At 42.7% G+C, this 19,836-nt stretch overlaps 1 protein-coding gene across 4 annotated transcripts in view; it reads right to left on the reverse strand.

The window, feature by feature from the left end:
- Positions 1 to 19,836, reverse strand: part of ZMYM4 (zinc finger MYM-type containing 4) — a 50,109-nt gene that overhangs the window by 6,719 nt on the left and 23,554 nt on the right. For 3 of the 4 annotated variants that reach the window (XM_032227454.1, XM_032227453.1, XM_032227451.1), the window contains 16 exons: positions 18,014 to 18,188; positions 14,284 to 14,496; positions 12,559 to 12,709; positions 12,327 to 12,442; positions 11,308 to 11,577; positions 9,926 to 10,076; positions 9,532 to 9,704; positions 9,102 to 9,282; positions 7,133 to 7,276; positions 6,780 to 6,817; positions 4,901 to 5,045; positions 3,797 to 3,918; positions 2,635 to 2,797; positions 2,262 to 2,315; positions 803 to 982; positions 32 to 126 (listed from right to left, as the gene is read on the reverse strand). In XM_032227454.1, coding sequence (XP_032083345.1) covers positions 32 to 126; positions 803 to 982; positions 2,262 to 2,315; positions 2,635 to 2,797; positions 3,797 to 3,918; positions 4,901 to 5,045; positions 6,780 to 6,817; positions 7,133 to 7,276; positions 9,102 to 9,282; positions 9,532 to 9,704; positions 9,926 to 10,076; positions 11,308 to 11,577; positions 12,327 to 12,442; positions 12,559 to 12,709; positions 14,284 to 14,496; positions 18,014 to 18,188 — 2,371 coding nt within the window. The remainder of the gene's footprint in view (positions 1 to 31; positions 127 to 802; positions 983 to 2,261; positions 2,316 to 2,634; positions 2,798 to 3,796; positions 3,919 to 4,900; positions 5,046 to 6,779; positions 6,818 to 7,132; positions 7,277 to 9,101; positions 9,283 to 9,531; positions 9,705 to 9,925; positions 10,077 to 11,307; positions 11,578 to 12,326; positions 12,443 to 12,558; positions 12,710 to 14,283; positions 14,497 to 18,013; positions 18,189 to 19,836) is intronic. The other variant, XM_032227452.1, reaches the window with a different exon arrangement.

Raw genomic sequence — 19,836 nt, forward strand, 5'->3', positions numbered from 1 at the left:
CATAAACCAGGAATCCAACCATGTTTCTTACCCGTCTTTTTGGTTGTGGGAAACCATCTCTATGTCTCCGCCTTGCTCGTGCCCGTGAATGGAGACCTAGCCCTTTGCTGATTGGGTCAAAGGAATCTAATTTTGAAACAAAGGCACAGATTTAGTGGCAAAGCAGTAGCAGTTAGGCAGATCTTCAATAATGAGGCAAATCAAAAATTACCTTATTTTTCAGAGTATAAGATGCACCAAGGTTTTGAAGAGGTAAATTTTTTAAAAAAGAGTTTGCACTCTGCAGGCCTCCCAAACCCTCTGCACTCCTCATTTTTATTGTGAAAAATGTGGCATGCAGAGAGTTTGAGAGGCTGTAAAGTGCTCCCGGGGGCTCGAGGGGGGGGAAGGGGCAGCAAAAAAACAGCCCTGATTTTTGCCAGAAAAAGGGCATACATAGCCTTTAGGAGGCTTGTAGAGTGCTTCTGCGGGCTGGAGGGGGGAGGCAAAAACGAGCAAAAAACGCCCAGTTTTTTGCTTGTTTTTGCTCCCCCCAGCCCCCAGGAGCACTTTGCAGGTCTCCCAAACTCTCTGCACATCCATTTTTGTGAAGGGGGCAAGGTTTCGGGAGGCCAAAAATGCTGTATTCAGTGTATAAGATACACCCAGATTTTCACCCTCTTTTTTGGCAGAAAAAGGTACATCTTATACTCTGAAAAATACAGTACTCTGCGAGTGGTGCAGATATTCAAAGGTTGCGGCCTAGGAGGTGATGCGTCACACCTTCATATGCATGGAGCATTTTCTTCAAAACTTGACCTACCTGATGGGAAGTCAGCCTCCAGGTCCTGCTCCAATTCGCCTTTGGGGAACTGTTTTGGTTCGGGCTCAGGCTCAGGCACCGCATTGGAGCGTAATGCATAGTGATTCAACTCTTCCTCCCAGCTATGGGGAGTTGACACTGCTTCCGATTCCAGGTCCCCGCTGTATGTGCTGCCCTGGTCTGAAATTGCAAAGGAAGGAAGGTGGATGCAGAAAGGAGTTGGGAAAGGCTATGAAGCAGGCCCAACAAAAGCCCAGTAGAAAACAGGGCCTTAAAAAAAAACCACGTGTTTGCTATGGACCAGGAATGTCCAAGCCTTGGCAACTTTTAACAGATTAACAGAGTTGGGAGGGACTTTATAGCTCATCTAGTCCAACACCCACCCCGCCCAAGAAGATCCTACACCATTTCTGACAAATGGCAGTCCAGTCTCTTCTTGAAAGACTCAGGTGATGAAGCTCCGAGAACTTCCGAAGACAACTTCTGTTCCATTGGTTGATTGTTCTATCAGAAAGTTCCTTCTTATTTCTAGGTTGAATCTCTCCTTGGTCTGTTTACATACATTATTCCTTTTCTAACCTTCAAGTGCTTTGGAAAAGAGCTTGACCACCACCCCCGCCCCCCTCTCTGTGGCAGCCTCTCAAATATTGGGACACTGCTATTATCTCTCCCCTGGTCCTTCTCTTCACTAGACTAGCCATGCCCAGTTCCTGCAACTGTTCTTCATATGTTTTAGCCTCCAGTCCCATAACCATCCTGGTTGCTCTTCTCTGCACTTTTTCTAGAATCTCAACTTCTTTTTTATAGTATGGTGACCAAAACTGGATGCAGTACTCTAGGTGTGGTCTTACTAGGGCTTTATAGAGTGGTATTAGTGCCTCACTTGATCTTGATTCTACACCTCTGTTAATGCAATTTAGGATTGCATTGGCTTTTTTGACTGGTGCTGCATACTGCTGGCTCATATTTAGCTGGTTGTCCATTAAGACTCCCAAGATCCCTCTCAGTCACTGCTATTAAGCTTGGTTTCACCCAGTTTATACGTGTACTTTTGGTTTTTCTTACCCAAGTGTAGGACTTTACTTTTCTCTACATTGAAATTCATTTTATTAGATAGGGCCCAGGGCATCTTGAGCCTATTGGATCTTGAGCCTATCTTCTAGTGTCTAAAATAGTGATAGTATCTTCTATCTTCTTGCGGACTTCAACTCCCAAAATTTCCCAAATAGCAAAGCTGGCTGGGGAACTCTGGGAGTTGAAGTCCACAGGTCTTAAAGTCACCACGGTTGGACATCTCTACTGATGATCAAGGTTATTACTCTACACAACTTTCAAAGTGTGTATGCAGATGTTTGTATGCATGTGTGTGTTCTAATCTAGATAACTATTTTGCTAAGAAAAGTTTCTTCTCATGTTCAGTTGAAATTTGCCTTTTCATTGATCTGACTTATGGGCTCACCTTTTTCAAATATTTTGGGGTCCAGAAACAGCTCATGCTCAGATGTTTGAGAGCCTAAAATAAGATGGAAAGACCAAGATAAACCAATACAGCTAAAACAAATTAATACTCAGCGAAATTCCAAAACCTAGTTAATGCTATATGAAACAGATTTATTCTAAAGGGACCCACAATGTGTCTAAGCCACTATGCGGGGAAGAGCCCAAAGCACAGATTACAGTAGAGAGCAGTTCCCCGAGGATGAAACGCCATCACGAGTCCAAAAGGCCAGAAGCCTAAATCTTGGATCCTGGTGACCGACCCAGATTGACTCCTGCAATATTATCCTGGGACACATATATTTGCATTCCTTTGTTCTCTAAAATCCACCTACCTCCTTGAGAGTGTTCCTTATCTTTATCTTCGGCAACCATTTCTGCCATCTGGAGAAGATCGGCCTCAAAAGGACTAGCCGAGTTCTTTTTGACGTCTGGAATGGCTTCTCTTGTTTTCTCAGTGCTCTCTGGGGCAGGGGGCACAAACATAGGAACTGGGACCTGGAGAGAAATGCCAGCAACTTATTTCTCAGAAGCTGTGAAGAATCATTTGCAATGAAGAGACAGCTTCCCTTCTTCAGCCTGACCATCCTGAAGAGAGAGTCCATCCCTTAAGAAAAGCCAAGCGTTTCCATAATAGTTAAGGCTGTAATGTAAGTGCAACCCATCCTATGAGTCATTGGCATCAGCCTTACCAAACATCTTAGGCTTCTCAAGATATGGAGAATGGGGGAGGGGCTACAATTCGCCAGAAGATCAATTGCAAATTCCCAGAAGATCATCTAGTCCAAGGGTGATCCATGTGTCAGGCTCAAACCCAGAGATGAGACAGTGAGATTCAATCAAGTCCGTTCTTTTATTTGCTTATACCTTATGGACAGAATCTTGCCAAACTAAAGGTATTAAATGGCTCCTGAGAGATTCTAGGGTGTTGTTATCCTCAATCTCTTCCCACCTCCCTCATCAAGATCGGGACTGTGCAATCTCTTGATCCAGTTCTTTCATGGAAGTATCTACAATGGTCAAATCTCTCCTCTTTCCCCTTCCCCCCACTACAGACAGACATTTCATCATGCCATGTGAGAGGGATAAGGGCCACAAACGTCTAATCACAGAAAGACATCTAATCATGAGACATCAACTGAAGGGATGGGGCTGTTTCAATCTACAGGGGCTGGAGAGTGAGGGGTCAGTCACTTGACTGCAGGACACTACAAATGACCACAAATGAAGCCATACTGCAAAGTTTGATCAGGTGACAGCAGAAAGTGAGATTCAATCAATTCCATTTCATTGAACCAAACTTTGAATCCAGGTGGTTTGTAATTTTGAAGTTATTTAGCTTTGTTAAGTATCTGGTCATAAGTCAAGGGCCACCTGTAATTACAAGTGGTCATGTGAAGACACTGCACCTTGGCCAGGAAGCCCACTAGTGCAATCCTTCACTAGCACATCTTGGAAACCTGGCTGGAAGAAAGAGGCACTCCACACATCACTCACCGGAACTGGCATTCCCAGAGGGACTGGTGTGTACTGGGAGAAGAGATGAAGTGGGATTGGCACAAACACTGGTACAGGAACAGGCACCATAATGATTTTGGGTGGAGCTTCCTTTTCTTCTTCTTTCCATTGCCATGTTAAAAAGAAAAGGTGTGATTCTCGGAGAAAAACAGCTGTCCATTCATCTCTCTTAGCATGTTACATTATTGTTTGGCTGTACCCAACTCACCATCCTGTTTGGTATACCTATTTGTTCATTGGCCTTTTACCCTCCCAGCCCACCCCCCAATATTGCCATTCTTTCAAGATAAATCCCTGGTCAGCAAATAAATCAGATGACTGACTCTTAGGCCAATGTAGGTTTATTGTCTTTATCTATGGCAGTAGTTCCCAACGCCCCACAGGGGAGCAATTTGATTTTTAATGGGGTCAATTTGAACCTTGTTTAAACCAAGTTAATGGCCTTTTAGGCTTCCTTCACATGAGTAGAGTTCACTTTTTGAGGAAAGTAAGAATTATACATGGGGGGGGGATCAGGATTTTAGAAATACTTAGGTGGGGCACGGCCAAAAAAAGATTGGGAACTACTGTTCTATGGCAACAGGACTCAGTCACTGCTGGGTTTCCTTTCTTAAAATCAGAACAACTTTAGTATTCTTAGGGCAGGAGTGTGCAAACTTGGGAACTTTTTAAGAATTATGGACTTCAACTCCCAGAGCTGGCTGGGGAATTCTGGGAGTTGAAGTCCACAAGTCTTAAAGTTCCCAAGTTTGGACACCCCTGTCTTAGGGACATTGTGCAATGTGGCTGTATTCCCCACCCAGGAATTTCTAAAACTATTTACAATGGAGTTTTTGCATCCCAGCCTCCTGTTTGCTGTTGAACCTAAACAAGAATTGTGCTCAATTGCACATTCTGCCAATATTATTTTAGTACAGTGTTTCTCAACTTCAGCAATGCATGGATTTTAACTCCCAAGATTCCCTCTGCCAGCATGCTTTAGGTTATCCCAATGCGCTGAAAGGTGATGTGCATTGCTGCTGAACCTTCCCCCCCCCCCCCCCCGCAAGCCTAAGCAGCAATCAATCCTTGTTTGTTACTTACCGGTTTGGCATTCCTTATGCTGCGTATGAGGCTTGCAAGAAGTGGCCTTGGTCTGGGTTATAGGCTTGCACAGCAAGGCTTTGTTCTTGAGGAGCCGGGGTGGCTGTGAGGGCGGGAGTTTCAAAGCATCTGTCTGGGTACTTGCCTAGTTTCAAGTCAGAAAACAAGATTTTGTTTGTTACACATTCTTAAAAGGGGGATATCTAGACAAGAGGAAGCACAGCCAGTAAGCCTCAGTTACTAGTTTGCTCTGCCTCCTCCTCTTCCCTTCTGTTCTGGGTCATGTCCATTCACGTCCATTCTAAAGATGCTTCCTGATAGAATTATGCCTATGATTTTGTCTCTTGCTTTACTTTTTGGTAAAACACTTTAGTGTTTAAGATTGCATATTTCCCTGGGTATGAGGCAGGGGTGAAATACTACCGGTTCGCGCAAACTGGTAGGGACAATTATCGTTGGTTCTGCGAACTGATAGTAAAAAAAAAAAGCTTTTGAGGATCACGCAGCTCAGCTGTGAGCTGCGTGATCGTTGGAAGCTCCCCCCCCCCCGCTTTTAAAAGCATTTTTTTCCTGCCTATTTGCCCGAACCAGCAGGAAAAAACTGCTTTAAAAAGTGGAAAAAAGAGGTTCCATGACAATCATCTGTGCTGTGTGATCATGGGAACCTTTTTCTCCACTTTTTAAAGCACTTTTACTACTGTTTAAAAAATGCTTTAAAAATTAAAATAGTTGGCCACGCCCACCCAGTCACATGACTTCCCCTCTCCAACCACCACCACCAAGCCACATCTACTAAGCCATGCCCAGAGAACCAGTGGCAATTTTTTTTACGTTTCACCACTGATATGAGGGCCAGGATATGAGGTTTCACTATTAATGGGATTCCCTGTTTATATGGTGTAAGCTAGATTAAACTTGGGTACTATTAAGTCTTTAGTATGTTATGAAGTGATTGTGATTTTATGCTCTTCCTGCTGTTGTTTAATCCTATTTTCACTGCTTAGTCTGAGAGGTGGGCAGCTATATAATTTGAAATCTTAAACCAACATGCAAAGTCACTTTCCAGGGAAGCTTGAGAATCGAAACTAGCAAAGGAGTTTTTCCTTCCAGGTTATGACAAGTATCTACAAAGTACCGTATTTTTTGGAGTATAAGACGCACCAAGATTTTGAAGAGGTAAATTCAAAAAAAAGTTTTTGACTTCTGCAGACCTCCCAAACCCTCAGCACACCTCATTTTTTGTGAAAAACGGGGCATGCAGAGTTTGAGAGGCCTGCAAAGGGCTCCTGGGGGCTGGGGGGCAAAAAATGGCCTGTTTTTCACTCGTTTTTGCCCTCCCCAGACCCCAGGAGCACTTTACAGGCCTCCCAAACCCTCTGCATGTCCATTTTTGTGAGGAGATGGGTGGGTTTGGGAAGCCAAAATGCTGTATTCAGTGTATAAGACGCACCCAGTTTTTCACCCTCTTTTTATATACTCTGAAAAATATGATAGCTTAATTTTGTGAATGCAAAAAGCACTAGTCATTATAACATCACTATGTATATAACACAAGTACAGGCAATCACAAGCCCAACATTTTTTTTCTGTTAGCAATATTGGTCAGGGATGAGTTGAAATCGAAGACATTTGAGGGACACTCATCCCATGAATTAAACTATGCTGAAGTTGCCATAAGGAAAAGAAGGAGGGAGGGAGGGAGGGAAGGAGGACGGGCGCAAGAAGGGAGGGAGGGGAGGAAGGGGGGAGGAAGAAAGGAAGGATTTTAAAAGTACTTATCAAAAATTAAAAGAAAATGAGGGAAAAATCAATGCACGACACAGTGATGAAGTCAGAACATAAGTAGAAGTTGGGAGGTATTATTTTCAGGAAAACTTACATCACCAATTATTTTTGCTGTTACAGTAGGAACTGCACCTGTTTGGAGGAAACAAAAACAGGAAAAAATGTCTTCCTTCCTTTTTAACATTGAAAGCAATTCTGGGCTTCAGTTCACAAAAGCACACTTATATGCTTGTTTGCTCATTCAAACATTCTCATTGCACCGCAGCATTTCTCAACCATGGGAACTTTAACCTTCAACTCCCAGAAGTCCAGACAGCTTAAAATTGCCATGGTTGAGAGACACAACTCCACACTGGTGCAATAACATGTCAACGTGCATCCGTGGAAGCAACACAACACAAGGTGTGGTTTAACAGGTAGAGGAGAAAGGATACATCCACTGCCTACCTTGCAAGACGTTATTGGAATTGGCTGTAGGCTGAGCAGCTGGTGTGCTGGCAAGAGACACCACGTTTGCAATCACAGGGGTGGAGTCCTTCCTGAGAGATAAAGGGGGCCCTGCTGAAGATGTTGGTGTCATAGAGACATTTGCTGGGTGGAAAAGGAAAGAAAGTTAGAACTGTTGGAAGAAATGTCCTTCTGGGTTCAGTTCCAAGTGGGGAAAAAAACATTGGAAACATTGTGGCTGTTTGGAAAGGTGGTTTAATGGTGGACAGCATCACATGCCTTGGAGCTCTTGGGTGCAAAAAGGCAGAGATGCTGAGAGTCCCTGGGCTTTGAACTTCCTGGGGCACAGGAAGAGTAGCCTGATTGGTTGTTGTCAGAGGTCATAGCTTTGTAGGTTGCTTGTGTGCTAGGTTTGAAACTGGTGGGTGGTGCAATGAAATTATAGATCTTTGTTATGTAGAATAGACTGGCTCAGGCCTTAATGGCCCAGTGACAAAGGTGGGTGGCGACTATTAAGAGTGAGTCCGTTTCCTGCCTAAAAACATGTTTCTCCATTTCTCATCCAGGGAAATATAATATTTTGCCTTTTTAATATTTCCTAGGATATTCCATTTTTCTAGGAGAGGGGTGGGTGCTAACTTCCTACAGAACATAGTTAATGACAGCAAGACTCTAGTTTTTAAATACAGACATTTAAAAAAGGCATACCTATATCCAACATACAGATGAAATGTGTTTAGGGCATTCTATCTGAGTGTGTGCAGAGGCAAGGGGAAGATAGATCTGTGGCATTCTTTCAAATTAGTGATGTCTGTCTTTGTGTGAATTGCATCTGAGATCCAATCCGTTGGGCATACAGCTGAGAGATGTGCTACTGCAACAGGCAGATGTGGCTACCATCCTCTCAGCTGAATCCCTATAGGCTTGAGCATCACACATCATCAAGGTCCGTCTTAATTTTTATGTTTTATTAAGATTTTTGAGTCAATACCACACCTAGAGTACATGGTAACATTAGGAAAGTTTGCTGGTCAATGAATCAAAATCAAGTGCAAAATGTGACACAGTATAATTGCAATGGATGCTATTGAAAATATGCTGTCTATTCTGTAGGGTGGTGTTTCTCAGACACGACAATTTAAAACACATGGACTTCAATTCCCACAATTCCCCCAAGCATGGCCTAGACAACAGCATGGGTGTCAAACTTAAGGCCTGGGGCCCAAATCGGGAGTGATTAGATCTGGTCCGTGGGGCCGCCCTGGAAACAGCAAAGGTCTGGTGGTCCACAATGCCTCTGCCAGCGAAAACAGAGCTCGGGATGGCCATGTGCTGCCTTCCCAAGCTCTGTTTCCACTGGCAGAGAGTTGCAGAAGGTTGTCGCAGCTGAAAACGGAGCTCGGTAGCCCGTTTTTGCTGGCAGTGTGCTCGGGCCACCACAGGGGCTCCCAATATAATGTTGAGCTGGCCATGCCCACCCTGATCATGCCCCCTCCCTGAGGTCAAACACAACCCTGATGCGGCCCTCAATGAAATAGAGTTTGACATCCCCAGAGTATGATTGAGTAAAAGGAGGAACAGACAAAGAACTCCACCCCTCCCCCATTCATTTGAAACATACCATCAGACCATTATACCCTTTGGAATATCTATACCTCATCATAGTTACTATCAAGAAAACATACCAAATCTGTTCCAATATGAAATAATGTATATCATTGGAAGCTTCAGTAATCACAGGGTATGCTCATAGGTATTTAATACCCTGCCACCATGTGGACCAGATTTATTATAACGGAATAACAGAGTTGGAAAGGACCTTGGAGGTCTTCTAGTCCAACCTCCTGCTCAAGCAGAAGACCCTATACCATTTAGGACAAATGGCTGTCCAATCTCTTCTTAAAAACTTCCAGTATTGGAGCCTGCTCTACAGAAGCTGTTCTAATGCCAGCCCACACCTTTCTTTTACCTGCATTATTTGGAGGGGGTGGTGGAGGCGGAGGAGGCGGTGGTGGTGGAGGATCTGATGCACACTGCTGGTTGCAAAACATCAAAATGCAAAGCAAGTTGCAAAAATGTTTGATTTCACCCCGCCACTTCAGGGACTCGCTGAGTTTTCCCTGCCTTTTGCACCCATCACATTTGGACATCTACAGAGAAAGGGGAAGAGATAAAAGACAACTTTTAATAAATTTGATTCCATTGTATGGTTTTCTGTTTTAAACAATTTTGTTTAAAAAGATACATTCTAAGGCTTAACAACAATGCTTAAGGATGCGGTCCTTTCTATCCTAATTAATTCACTGGTGATAAAAGATACTGTGTCGTGCTGGAGCACTGTTTTTTCCAAGAGGAAGGATCGATAGAAGATAGATTTGAAGAGTGCCAGGATAACTTACTTGATAAAACAAAACTGTGAACTTTGACATGCAATCTTCCGAGCAGAATTCCTCCACTTTGCCTCCAAAGTGATTCTGCACCAGTTTTGGAGAGGTTTGCAAACAGTAGCTGCACATTTTACAGTGATTTCCCCAACGTTTGGCTAAGTCATGCTTGTAAAGCAACTTGCAGCCTAAAAAAAGAGCCGAGAATAACAAATGACAATGTCTTAGAATTCTCCAACCATCTTCCCCCAATGTGTAACAATTTCAGAAGCAAACATTTTTACAATTCAAAAGTTAAAGCTTTTTATTTTACACACGAGCATATACGGAAGAAACGATGATTAAAATGGCCATTTCCCCCACTGCCTATCTGGGGAGCTGAATGCCAATGAGGCCCATGCTTTCTTACCTTCACTACAGAATGTTTTATCAATGCCTGAAAATCGCACCGTTTCTTTAACGATCTTGTCAATTTTGCAGTATTCACACATTGACATGACACAGTTTATCTTTTTGTATTCGTCACAACAGGTCTTGCCGCAAAACTGGAACATTTTGCCCTGCAATCAAGCAAAAAATAAAATAAAAATGAAACCCAATTCAGTAAAGAACATGCCATCGGGTGCTTCTCTCAAAGAAATGCAAGTTCACCCATTACCATTTAAAAGACGAACAAAACAAAAAACAAAAAAAAACACACCAAGAACCTGCCAAAATCTGTCATTAATCAAGACTACCGGCTGCCATTTGCAGAGCTGCCAGTTTGTAGTCTGCTCGGGAATGAAAATGCACAGCTGTCATTAAAAATCCATAGGCCAAGGCCTTAAGAGCTGTACGGGAGTAGTTAAAAAAGCAGGTGAGCAATGCCTGCTAAATATCAGAAGACAGAATAGTGGTAAAAGAAGATTTCCAGGAGCTGGGGGTGGGGGTGGGGAGTGTCACTTGCCACTTTTATGAGCTGCAAAAACCTCCAGGAAATGAAATGGGACAACTCACTGCGGCTATGTTGCCGGAGCCAACTCGTTGCAAGACAATTCTATGTGGGATAACTCAATGCGATGTTATCCCTCACTGTGTCTTCCATTGGCAAAAGTGGAAATAATGTTGAAGAGACAGTGGAGGATAGCATTTATTGGATTAGGTATGGAGATTCTCAGTCATCCAGGTCCTGGTTATCCCAAAGGCGATATTTCAAGAGGCAACTGGACTTTTTGGTTTTTCTTTGAAGATGTTTCACTTCTCATCCAAGAAGCTTCTTCAGCTCTCACTGGATGGTGACTGCATCCTTCCGTTATCCTACCATTATCCAAGTTTCTTGGATGAGAAGTGAAATGTCTTCAAAGAAAAAACAGTCCAGTTGCCTCCTGAAAAAGCACCTTTGGGACGACTGGATTAGGTTAATTCCATTTGGAATTGTCTCACGATGAGTTGGCTGTAGCAAGATGGCCACGGTGAGTTGGTGACGGCAAACTGTCCTATACCCCACCCCACCAAGGAATTAATTACCTTACGGGTGAGAGGTTTGCAGAATAATTTCTTAATATAGTTATTTAGCATAAGGACTTAGCAAAAGGAGACATTATGCAATCTGCATTATTCACACAAGTCTCAACCTTCACTTTTTGCTGGTGCAAACAATTTTATGGTTTATGGGGGGGTGCGGGGGGGGGGAAACTAAGCATGGAATACACACGACCTTGCCTGTCACTAGGCTTCTTGTCCACAATTACAGCCCTCATGTGTCCGACGTCAAGGCATCTGTGAAAAACAACAATGGCAGGTGCCAATTACCCTGTAGTCGAGCACTTCGGGCTTCGTTGCAAAGAGACGATTACAGTGTTGACACCTGAGCTTGGCGACGGTGCGGGAGACTTGCTGGGACTGGGCAGCCAGCCTCTGGAGGCCGGCGGCGGCTGAGCTGCTGACCGAGCTGGGAGAGACTGTTGAGGTAGTATTGCCCGCCGCAGAAACTGTCGCTCCTGAGGGAATGCTGACAATCACTTGGCCCTGCGACAAGGGCACCACGGAGGAATTCATTCCCGAGGGCTTATTGAACAAATTCTGGGAGGGAGAGAGAGAGGAGCCAATGTAGATTTGCACAATGAAGCCCTATCCTTGTCCAATTCACCTCCAGTATTACCCAACTAAGACTTAAAACAGCCTAACCATAAGCCATCAAAACTGGGGCTACTGTATCTAGCTGCAAACATCTAGAGGACCACTAGATGGCAGCAAAGACATTCAGAAAATTTACCTCCTTGCTGCCATCTAGTGGCTGCTTTGTAGGCCCCATACGGTAACCTTCTGACAGACTTCTATGGAGCAATCTTGTACATTATATGGCATTCTTACTGCAGGTCTACAAAGAGAAGATGGCTGGACTTGCTATCTTGCAGAGGGAGGCCAGATCCAAACCCACCTGTTTGTGGCAGTGGAAGGGACAGAGAGTCCATGCTGCAACAGCTTAAAGAGAGAGATATTTTTTTTTGCTAGTTTTCTGTTTACCAGAACAGCTTGGCCTCTTCCAAACATTCCAAAGATCATCAGCCCTCTAACAGAAAGGCTTCTGATATACAAATTTAACAAAACTGCCTAAAAATTGTAACAAGGGCAGTTCCAGCAGCTTCCTAGAGAATTAAAGCCAGGTGTGCTTTCTTTACATTGAAGAGTATATAGCCATGATGGCGAACCTATGGCATATGTGCCAAAGGTGGCATGCAGAGCTCTCTCTGTGGGCACGCACACTGATTCATCTGCATTCAGAGTGGTGCAATCAAATGTTAGGAGACAGACAGAGGCTTAAGATGTACCTGAAAAGCCACCACACAGCTGTAGCTGCAAAAATTACGTATGCTTCCATCTGACATTGCAAGATGATACTGAGGGATGGCAGAGGTTTTGCAGCTATTACACTGGACCTGGACACCTGGCAGGAAAAATGAATTAAGTAACATGTGCCACGAAAAGAGAGTGAATTTAATACATGCTTCCCCTGTTGCTTTCTGAACATACATGGAATTATGGGGAAAGTAAGTGAATTACCTGACGATGTGACCACTTTGACTCTGTGTGCCGACAAGCAATTCACGGAACAAAAGAGCTCTGTTTTCCCCACGTTATTTGTGCTTTCAATCATCTCCGCAGAAGATCTTAGAGATTTGCACATTGCGCAGGGGGTAATTTTTGCAGACTTCTGGAAAAAAAGGAATTGTATATAAAACAGCGATACAAGGAGAAAAGGCTCATTTGACTCGAAACATACGCTCTCTCAATTTGGCAGACCACAGAAAGTTACTCCCGGTTGTTTATATCATGTGAAAGGCAGGAACTATGTATCTTGATAGAGAGCTCAGTCTTAATCGAAAAATGATAGATGGAAAGTCCGCGACTTACAACTATTCATTTAGTGACCGTTTGAAGTTACGACGACACTGAAATAGTGACCTATGGCCATTTTTCATATTTGCGACCATTGCGACCCTATGGGCCACAGGATCAAAATTCAGAAGCTTGGCAATTGGCATCTATTTAAGAGGGTTGCAGTGTCCCGGGGTCATGTGATCAGCTTTTGAGACCTTCTGACAATCAGTTAATTAGGGAAGCCAGATTCATTTTTACTAACTTAGCAACTGCAGTGATTCACTTAACAACTATGGCCAGAAAGGGTGTAAAATGGAGCAAAACTGACTGAATAGTCATCTTGTTAATAGCAGAAATGTTGGGTTCAATTGTGATTATATGTCGAGGGCTACTTGTACACAATTTCTTCTTGATTCAATACATTCCCCAGAAGCCCAGGTATTTTTCCCCCTGAAAATTATAAAGTGGGGAATACCAGGAATGCTGTTTGGGGGGGGGGGGGGGGCTTGATTTCCCTTTTCCAATCATTCTCATCAGGTGTTTTTCAGGTGTCCTCCCCCTCTCTGTGTGTGTATGTATATTCATATTCAGAATCTCTATACCAATGAGATTCCTGACAAATTGGGGTCCTCATATGGAAAGCATTCAAAGACACTGTGGAAAATATTGAGAGGTTTCCACTCCCCCTAAAATTGGTAAGATTTTGAAAAGATTTGAAAAATACTGGAAATGGCTGGCTGCTGCTTGCTGTCTGTTATCTCAACTTTTTACTTTGCAGGGGTTTGTCTGATATGGAAGAAGACCTCTCAAGCCAATACAGGTAGTCTTCGATTTACAGACATTCCTTTAAGAACTGCTCGAAGTTATAATGGCACTGAAGGAAATGACCTGTGATTGGTCATCGTACTTACAACTGTTGTAGCATTCCCATGGACACATGATCAAAATTTGGGCCCTTAGCAACCAACATGTATTTATGATGGCTGCAGTTTTGCAGAGTCATGTGACCTCCATTTGCAACCTTCCCAGCCAGCTTCCGATAAGCAATGTTAATGGGAGAAGCCGGATTCGCTTAATGACTGCATGATTCATTTAAGAACTACAGTGATTTGCTTAAGAAAGTTGGCAAAAAATGTCATGAAATCATGCGTGACTCACTTAACAATCGACTTGCTTAGTCATGGAAATTCTGGTGCCAACTGTGGTCATAAGTCAAGGACTATATCTGATATGCACCCCTGAAGGGCAGTGCCTCCTCCCACATGCAGCTTCAAGAGACCTTCTTACACTGAAGTGCCCTCCCCAGTCCTTAGAACCTTCCCCAGTCCTTAGTAAACTTCATACACGAAGTCCTATTTGCAGAGATAAGTGCTCTTCAAAAGTTAAAAGGTGGGAGAAAACCCAGACCTGCTTGTAGGCAGTGACGCATGTTGAGCTACAAAACTTTTTGGACTGCCCCTCTATCTGAAGCATGTGACACTGTCCCGAAGCACTGTAGCAGTAGCCCCCACAGTTTTCACAGCAGTTCATGGTCAGGTTGTTTGCGGAACGAAACTTGGAGAAGCAGGCATCGCTGCAAAGCTTGTGTACAACATTCTGGTAATTCACTTCATGCCGAATCTGTAGGTAGGAAAAGCAAGACAGTCACTGCCAGAAGAATGACCTCAGACTTTTCCTTCTATCAAAGGAACTTCTCTCTCTCTCTCTCTCCCCCACCCCTCACACACACCAAACATTATCTAATTTTGTTTTGAAATCTCCTTTTGTTTTTTCCCCACTTTACAGGGCTAATCCTGTAAGGAAGGCAGGAAGAAAACATTCTGGCATTGTTTCTAGCCTAATCTTTATCGCCCTACTTACAGAAACTGCCTCTCCAGTTAACCCTTGTTACACTGTAACAGCTAAGGCGAAGTGCCCATCGACCTGAGTGACGTTGAGTTGGCCACGCCCACCAACTTGCATGACCACCAAGCCCCACTTACTCAGCTTGTCATCAGGGCAGAGAACCTGTTGTTAAATTATTTGAATCCCCATCACTGATTAAAGCCCCATTTATGATATGCAAAGACATGTCAATGAGCTTATTTGATCCTCCAGTTTGTAGTGCTTTGCATCTAATTTGGTTTAGTCCAAGCAGAAAAACCTTCTCAGACTTCCTGGGAAGTGGCACTTCCCAGGAAGTCTGACTAACAACTCCCACCTTCTTTAGCAAGCCCAATACAACAGCATTTCCCAATAATAGCAATTATTAGATTTGTAGACTTGCTAGTGGGAAGAATTCTGGGTGTTGGAACTCTACATAATCAGGAGGGCTGCCAGATTGGGAAACTGTAGAATTGGGAAACAGCTTTTGATTGGGAAAAGAACTGTAGCCATGCTGGAGGAAAGTTAAGTGCAATACATCTATCAGGCACCAGATTGGGGAAATTTAGTTTAAACTAGCAAAATACTACAACAGCGGCAGCTATTCTGATGCCCAAATGAGACTGCTTCTTGCAGACAGGTCATCCTTCTTGAACAACCATTTGTTCAGCAGCCAGTGTAACTTGTGACACACTTATAGGAGAGGAACTTAAAATAGATCTTCGCAATTGTGGCCCTCCCAGCATCCCTGCAGTCATGATTCAGGCTCTTAGAAACTGACTCGCAATCGTTGGGAAAGCTGATTTGGGAGGTGGGGGGGTCACAAATGGTGAATATATGACTATGGGATGCTGCGACTAAATGTGATTCAACTAACAACGGCAACTAGGACTGCCACAATGCTGCCATAAGTCAATGCAGTCACACATTTTATGACTGCACCGCCCAGCAGTGGACTAAACTGCTGGTTTTAATTAATTTAATTTTGATTGCTGGTAATTAACAATTACTATAGTTAAGTGAGGAGCACATCTACTTATAATCTTTTACTGCTGCTGCCGGAGCTCAGTCTAGAATTACCATTACATTTATATATATTTTTTGTCATCTGACATTAGAAATGTTGAGCATAAGCATATTCCAGACACCATTTAAGAGTTTTAAATTGACTTTATCTTTAGCCAGTGTATAATACCGATTTTATGTTGGGCTGGTCTTGGGGATAGCCAGATTGGAATTTCTATGCAGCTACATAAAAACCCCTGGGTGATTTAAGACCAGTCTAACTCTCAGCCTAACCAAAAGGTTGTGACGGGGTTTAAATGGGAGGGAAAGGGAACACTGCCTTGTCCTTTGCATGAAGGATACACACAAAGTTAAAAAATAAAATAAGGGCATCGAACTAAAAAGCTGAACAAACAGGAAGGCTGCTCTTTAATGTTTATGGGACAGATTAGAACATAATCGACACTTCCCATCTATTGTGTTATCACACAATAGTATAGAACAGAGGTCTCCAACCTTGGCAACTTTAACACTTGTGGACTTCAACTTCCAGAGTTCCTCACCCAACTTTGCAAGTGTTAAAGTTGCCAAGGTTGGAGACCCCTGGTATAGAACGCATGAGTATAGAACAGGACCCAGTGAAAAGTACCTAAAAATTGAAAAAAGGTGGAGAGTCAATTCAATCCCATTTGCACTTCATCATGGAAAAATGCAATATTAGGAGCGGGACTTCTGATTGGATGCCTCCTTGAATTATAACAGCATGCAAAATGTTTCAAACTCAAAATGCTTCAAGCCCAAAACCCCACGATTCGAGTTCAAAGCAGCTAATTCTTACTGGAAGCAATCCTGATACTTTTTGACCATTCTGTAGCTGCTCTAAAATTCATCACGTAAGGCCAAAACAGCCATCTCAAGCGTAAAAGTTTCAAGCTTGAAGCTTTTTGGATTCAAAATAATTTACACAGCTCCGTTGTAACGTTTATAGTAACTCCACTGAAAATGAAATCCCTCTTGCTGATTACAATGTTCAAAGTACAACTAAATCTGAATCTAATTCAAATGAATTGCATACACTGAAGTTAATTATGCCCGCTTTTGTGCTATAGGTGCTTATTCCCAAATATACCCAAGGCTAAATGTTTAATATAGAAATATGTTGCTAAGAACAGACATAATGTTTAAAAATAATTATTGGGGGCTTATGAATGTGTTAACAAACTCTGACAGGCCATGTAAATAAATGCTTTATTGCCAAATTGGATTTTTTGTCATTAACAGCAAACTGTCTGCTTCTTACTGAATGAGTGGATCATTTCAGTTGTCAGAGAGACAGTTGGGGGAAGATTAATTGGGGTGTCTAAATTAAGACTCCCTTGAGAACTGGTTAGTTTCTTTTTTAAAGATAATTCATCTTACACAGATTTTTTTTCAACAAAAATTCTTCAAATCTATGGGATGAACATCAGATTAAAAGAACCTATTTAAATATTGATTTTCATTACTTCTGATAATTTTCTGTTATAAACACAGAACAATTTGGAACAAACTATTCTTGTCTAAACATGGTTTGTGCCCATCAGCTGAAACTGGGTAAAGGTTTCCTCTCATGTGCTGCATCTGAGAGACGAAAAACTGCCCTAATCCAAGGAGCACCCTTGACTGTGTATTTTATTTTTGGAGGGAGTTGTTACCTTATTTATAATAATATTTAGTTGTAAGCCGCCCTGAGTCTTTAGAGAGTAGGCGGCATACAAACTAATTAATTAATTAATTAAATATGATGCCCCATCATTGGATCAGTCAGCCTACTGATTTTGAGTACTTTACCTGGTTGAGTCTGGATTAAGAATCACTTTCTTTACTGAATCCAGACACTGGTTCAACCAGTTCAATACTTCTATTTTTCTCTTTGTTCGAGGCAGATTAAAAGAGTAAGAACTGAATATAATTTGCATATTGGCGAACTTTAAAATAATAGCAATAGATTTATATATTGCTCCATAGTGATTTACAGAGCTGTAGATGGATCCTTGTTATCTTTTGGCTTTTGTTTCGTTCAGGCGCACATGCAATACGCTTTTACCATTTGTACCTCAAAAATTCACTCATAAAGTTCAATAGATTTAATGGCTTCATCAAAACAACCTGAGGAGCTTTGTTGCTGAATATGCGCTGAACGTGATGGCTCTAACCCCCAAAGGCAGCCAACTCAGAATATAGCAACCCCAAACATTCAGAACAAGGGAAGACTAGCAAAGATGGTTACCACTGCATTCTTCTGGCACATGCTGCATTTGGTGGAGATACTGTTTGTATGGATGGTGACCACAGGCTTCCTTTTCAACTCATACACGGAAAGACAGGACTGGCTACAGAAATCCTTGCTGGAATTTGTATTGTCAAACTGAGCTGTAATCACATCTTTTGGATGCAGGATGTCCCTAAACAGTTAAAGAGAAAGAAGGAGAGTTAACTTTTTCAGACCCAGAAATAACAATCCACACAGGACAAAAGCAGTGGCTGTATCTGTAATGTCTCTGGCAGTCTCCCAACTCCAGTGAATTGGATCTGCAACTTGCAGGTTTCTCAAAAAGCATGGAAGTTGTAATCCTAACACGATTGAGGATGCCAAGCAATGGAATCGCTGGCTTGGCAATTCACTTTAATTCAGCAGATACGGTACCATTGGTGCCAAGAATGCCGTTTGCTCAATGCCACCCACCAGCTGAATTGGAATCCTGCCAGGTCCCCTAATTCCCTGGAGACCATGCAGAGACATTTGAGATAGTATGCGTATTTCTAGGATTTTGCAGAGATGCACCCTTAATGCTTTTTAAACTGAGAAAATAATATGGGGAAAGTATCAAAGGCAGATAACACAAATATTATTACCATATTTTTCGGAGTATAGGATGCACTGGAGTATAAGACGCACCCAGGTTTTGAAGAGGCAAATTTTTTTAAAAAGTAGATAGGTAGATAAAGGGATAGAGAGAGAGAGAAAGAGAGAAAAATACAGTAGGTAGGGAGAAAGAGAAGAGTAGTTAGGTAGGTAGGTAAAGGGATAGAGAGAGAAATACAGTAGATAGGTAGGTAGGTAGAGGGATAGAGAGAGAGAGAATAGAGAGAGTAGGTAGGTAGGTATATAGGTAGATAGAGGGGGGAGAGAGAGAAATACAATAGGTAGGTAGGGAGAGAGTAGGTAGGTAGATGGTAGGTAGATGTTTCCAGGTGTATTTATCCATGTGCTGGAGAAGGAAATAGCTGACAACCTGTAGCACCTAAAACTTTGTTTTTGCTGGCACAGCACTTGATCAACGTAATTCTCATCAATCCCTCTAACTAAACAGCTTTCTGAAAGGGGAAAAAAAAGTTTTTGCACTTTGCAAACCTCCCCAAAACGGCCCGTTTTTCACGAAAACGGGCCCATTTTTTTAAAAAAAGGCATGAATAGCCTTGGGGGGGGGGTGCAGAGTGCTCCTGGGGGGTGGGGCCCCCAAAAACGAGCAAAAGAATTGCATGTATAGCCTTATGGCGGCTTATAGAGTGCTGCCGGGGGCTGGGGCTGGGGGCAAAAATGGCCCGGTTTTTGTTCATTTCTGCCCTCCCCAGCCCTAGAAGCTCTCTGAAAGCCTCCATAAGGCTATGCACGGCCATTTTGGTGAAGGGGCGGGGCTTCAGGAGGCAAGGCAAAAAAATGCTGTATTCGGTGTAAGACGCACCCAGATTTTCAGCCTCTTTTTAGAGGAAAAAAGGTGTGTCTTATACTCCGAAAAATACGGTATATGACGCTGAAATACCAATATTCTAATATATCCCCAGGATAACAAGAATCCAGTCACCATTCTACACTAGGCTGAGAAAGTTTATCAAAATGAAACCATCAATTGTTGCTTTAATTAATCAAGTTGTATTTACCCAGAAACTCCTGGATTTATTACACAATCTAAAGAGAATGGGTGTAGGAGTGGGACACAACAAGGTCAACATACAAATGAAGAACAAAAGTATACAAAATTAAATGGTATCATAAAACAGGAAGTAGCAAATACAACAGCTTTCCATAAAGCTAAACAAACTAAACCAGGG

Source organism: Thamnophis elegans, chromosome 12 (assembly GCF_009769535.1).
Source record: "Thamnophis elegans isolate rThaEle1 chromosome 12, rThaEle1.pri, whole genome shotgun sequence".
NCBI classification, from domain to species: Eukaryota; Metazoa; Chordata; class Lepidosauria; order Squamata; family Colubridae; genus Thamnophis; species Thamnophis elegans.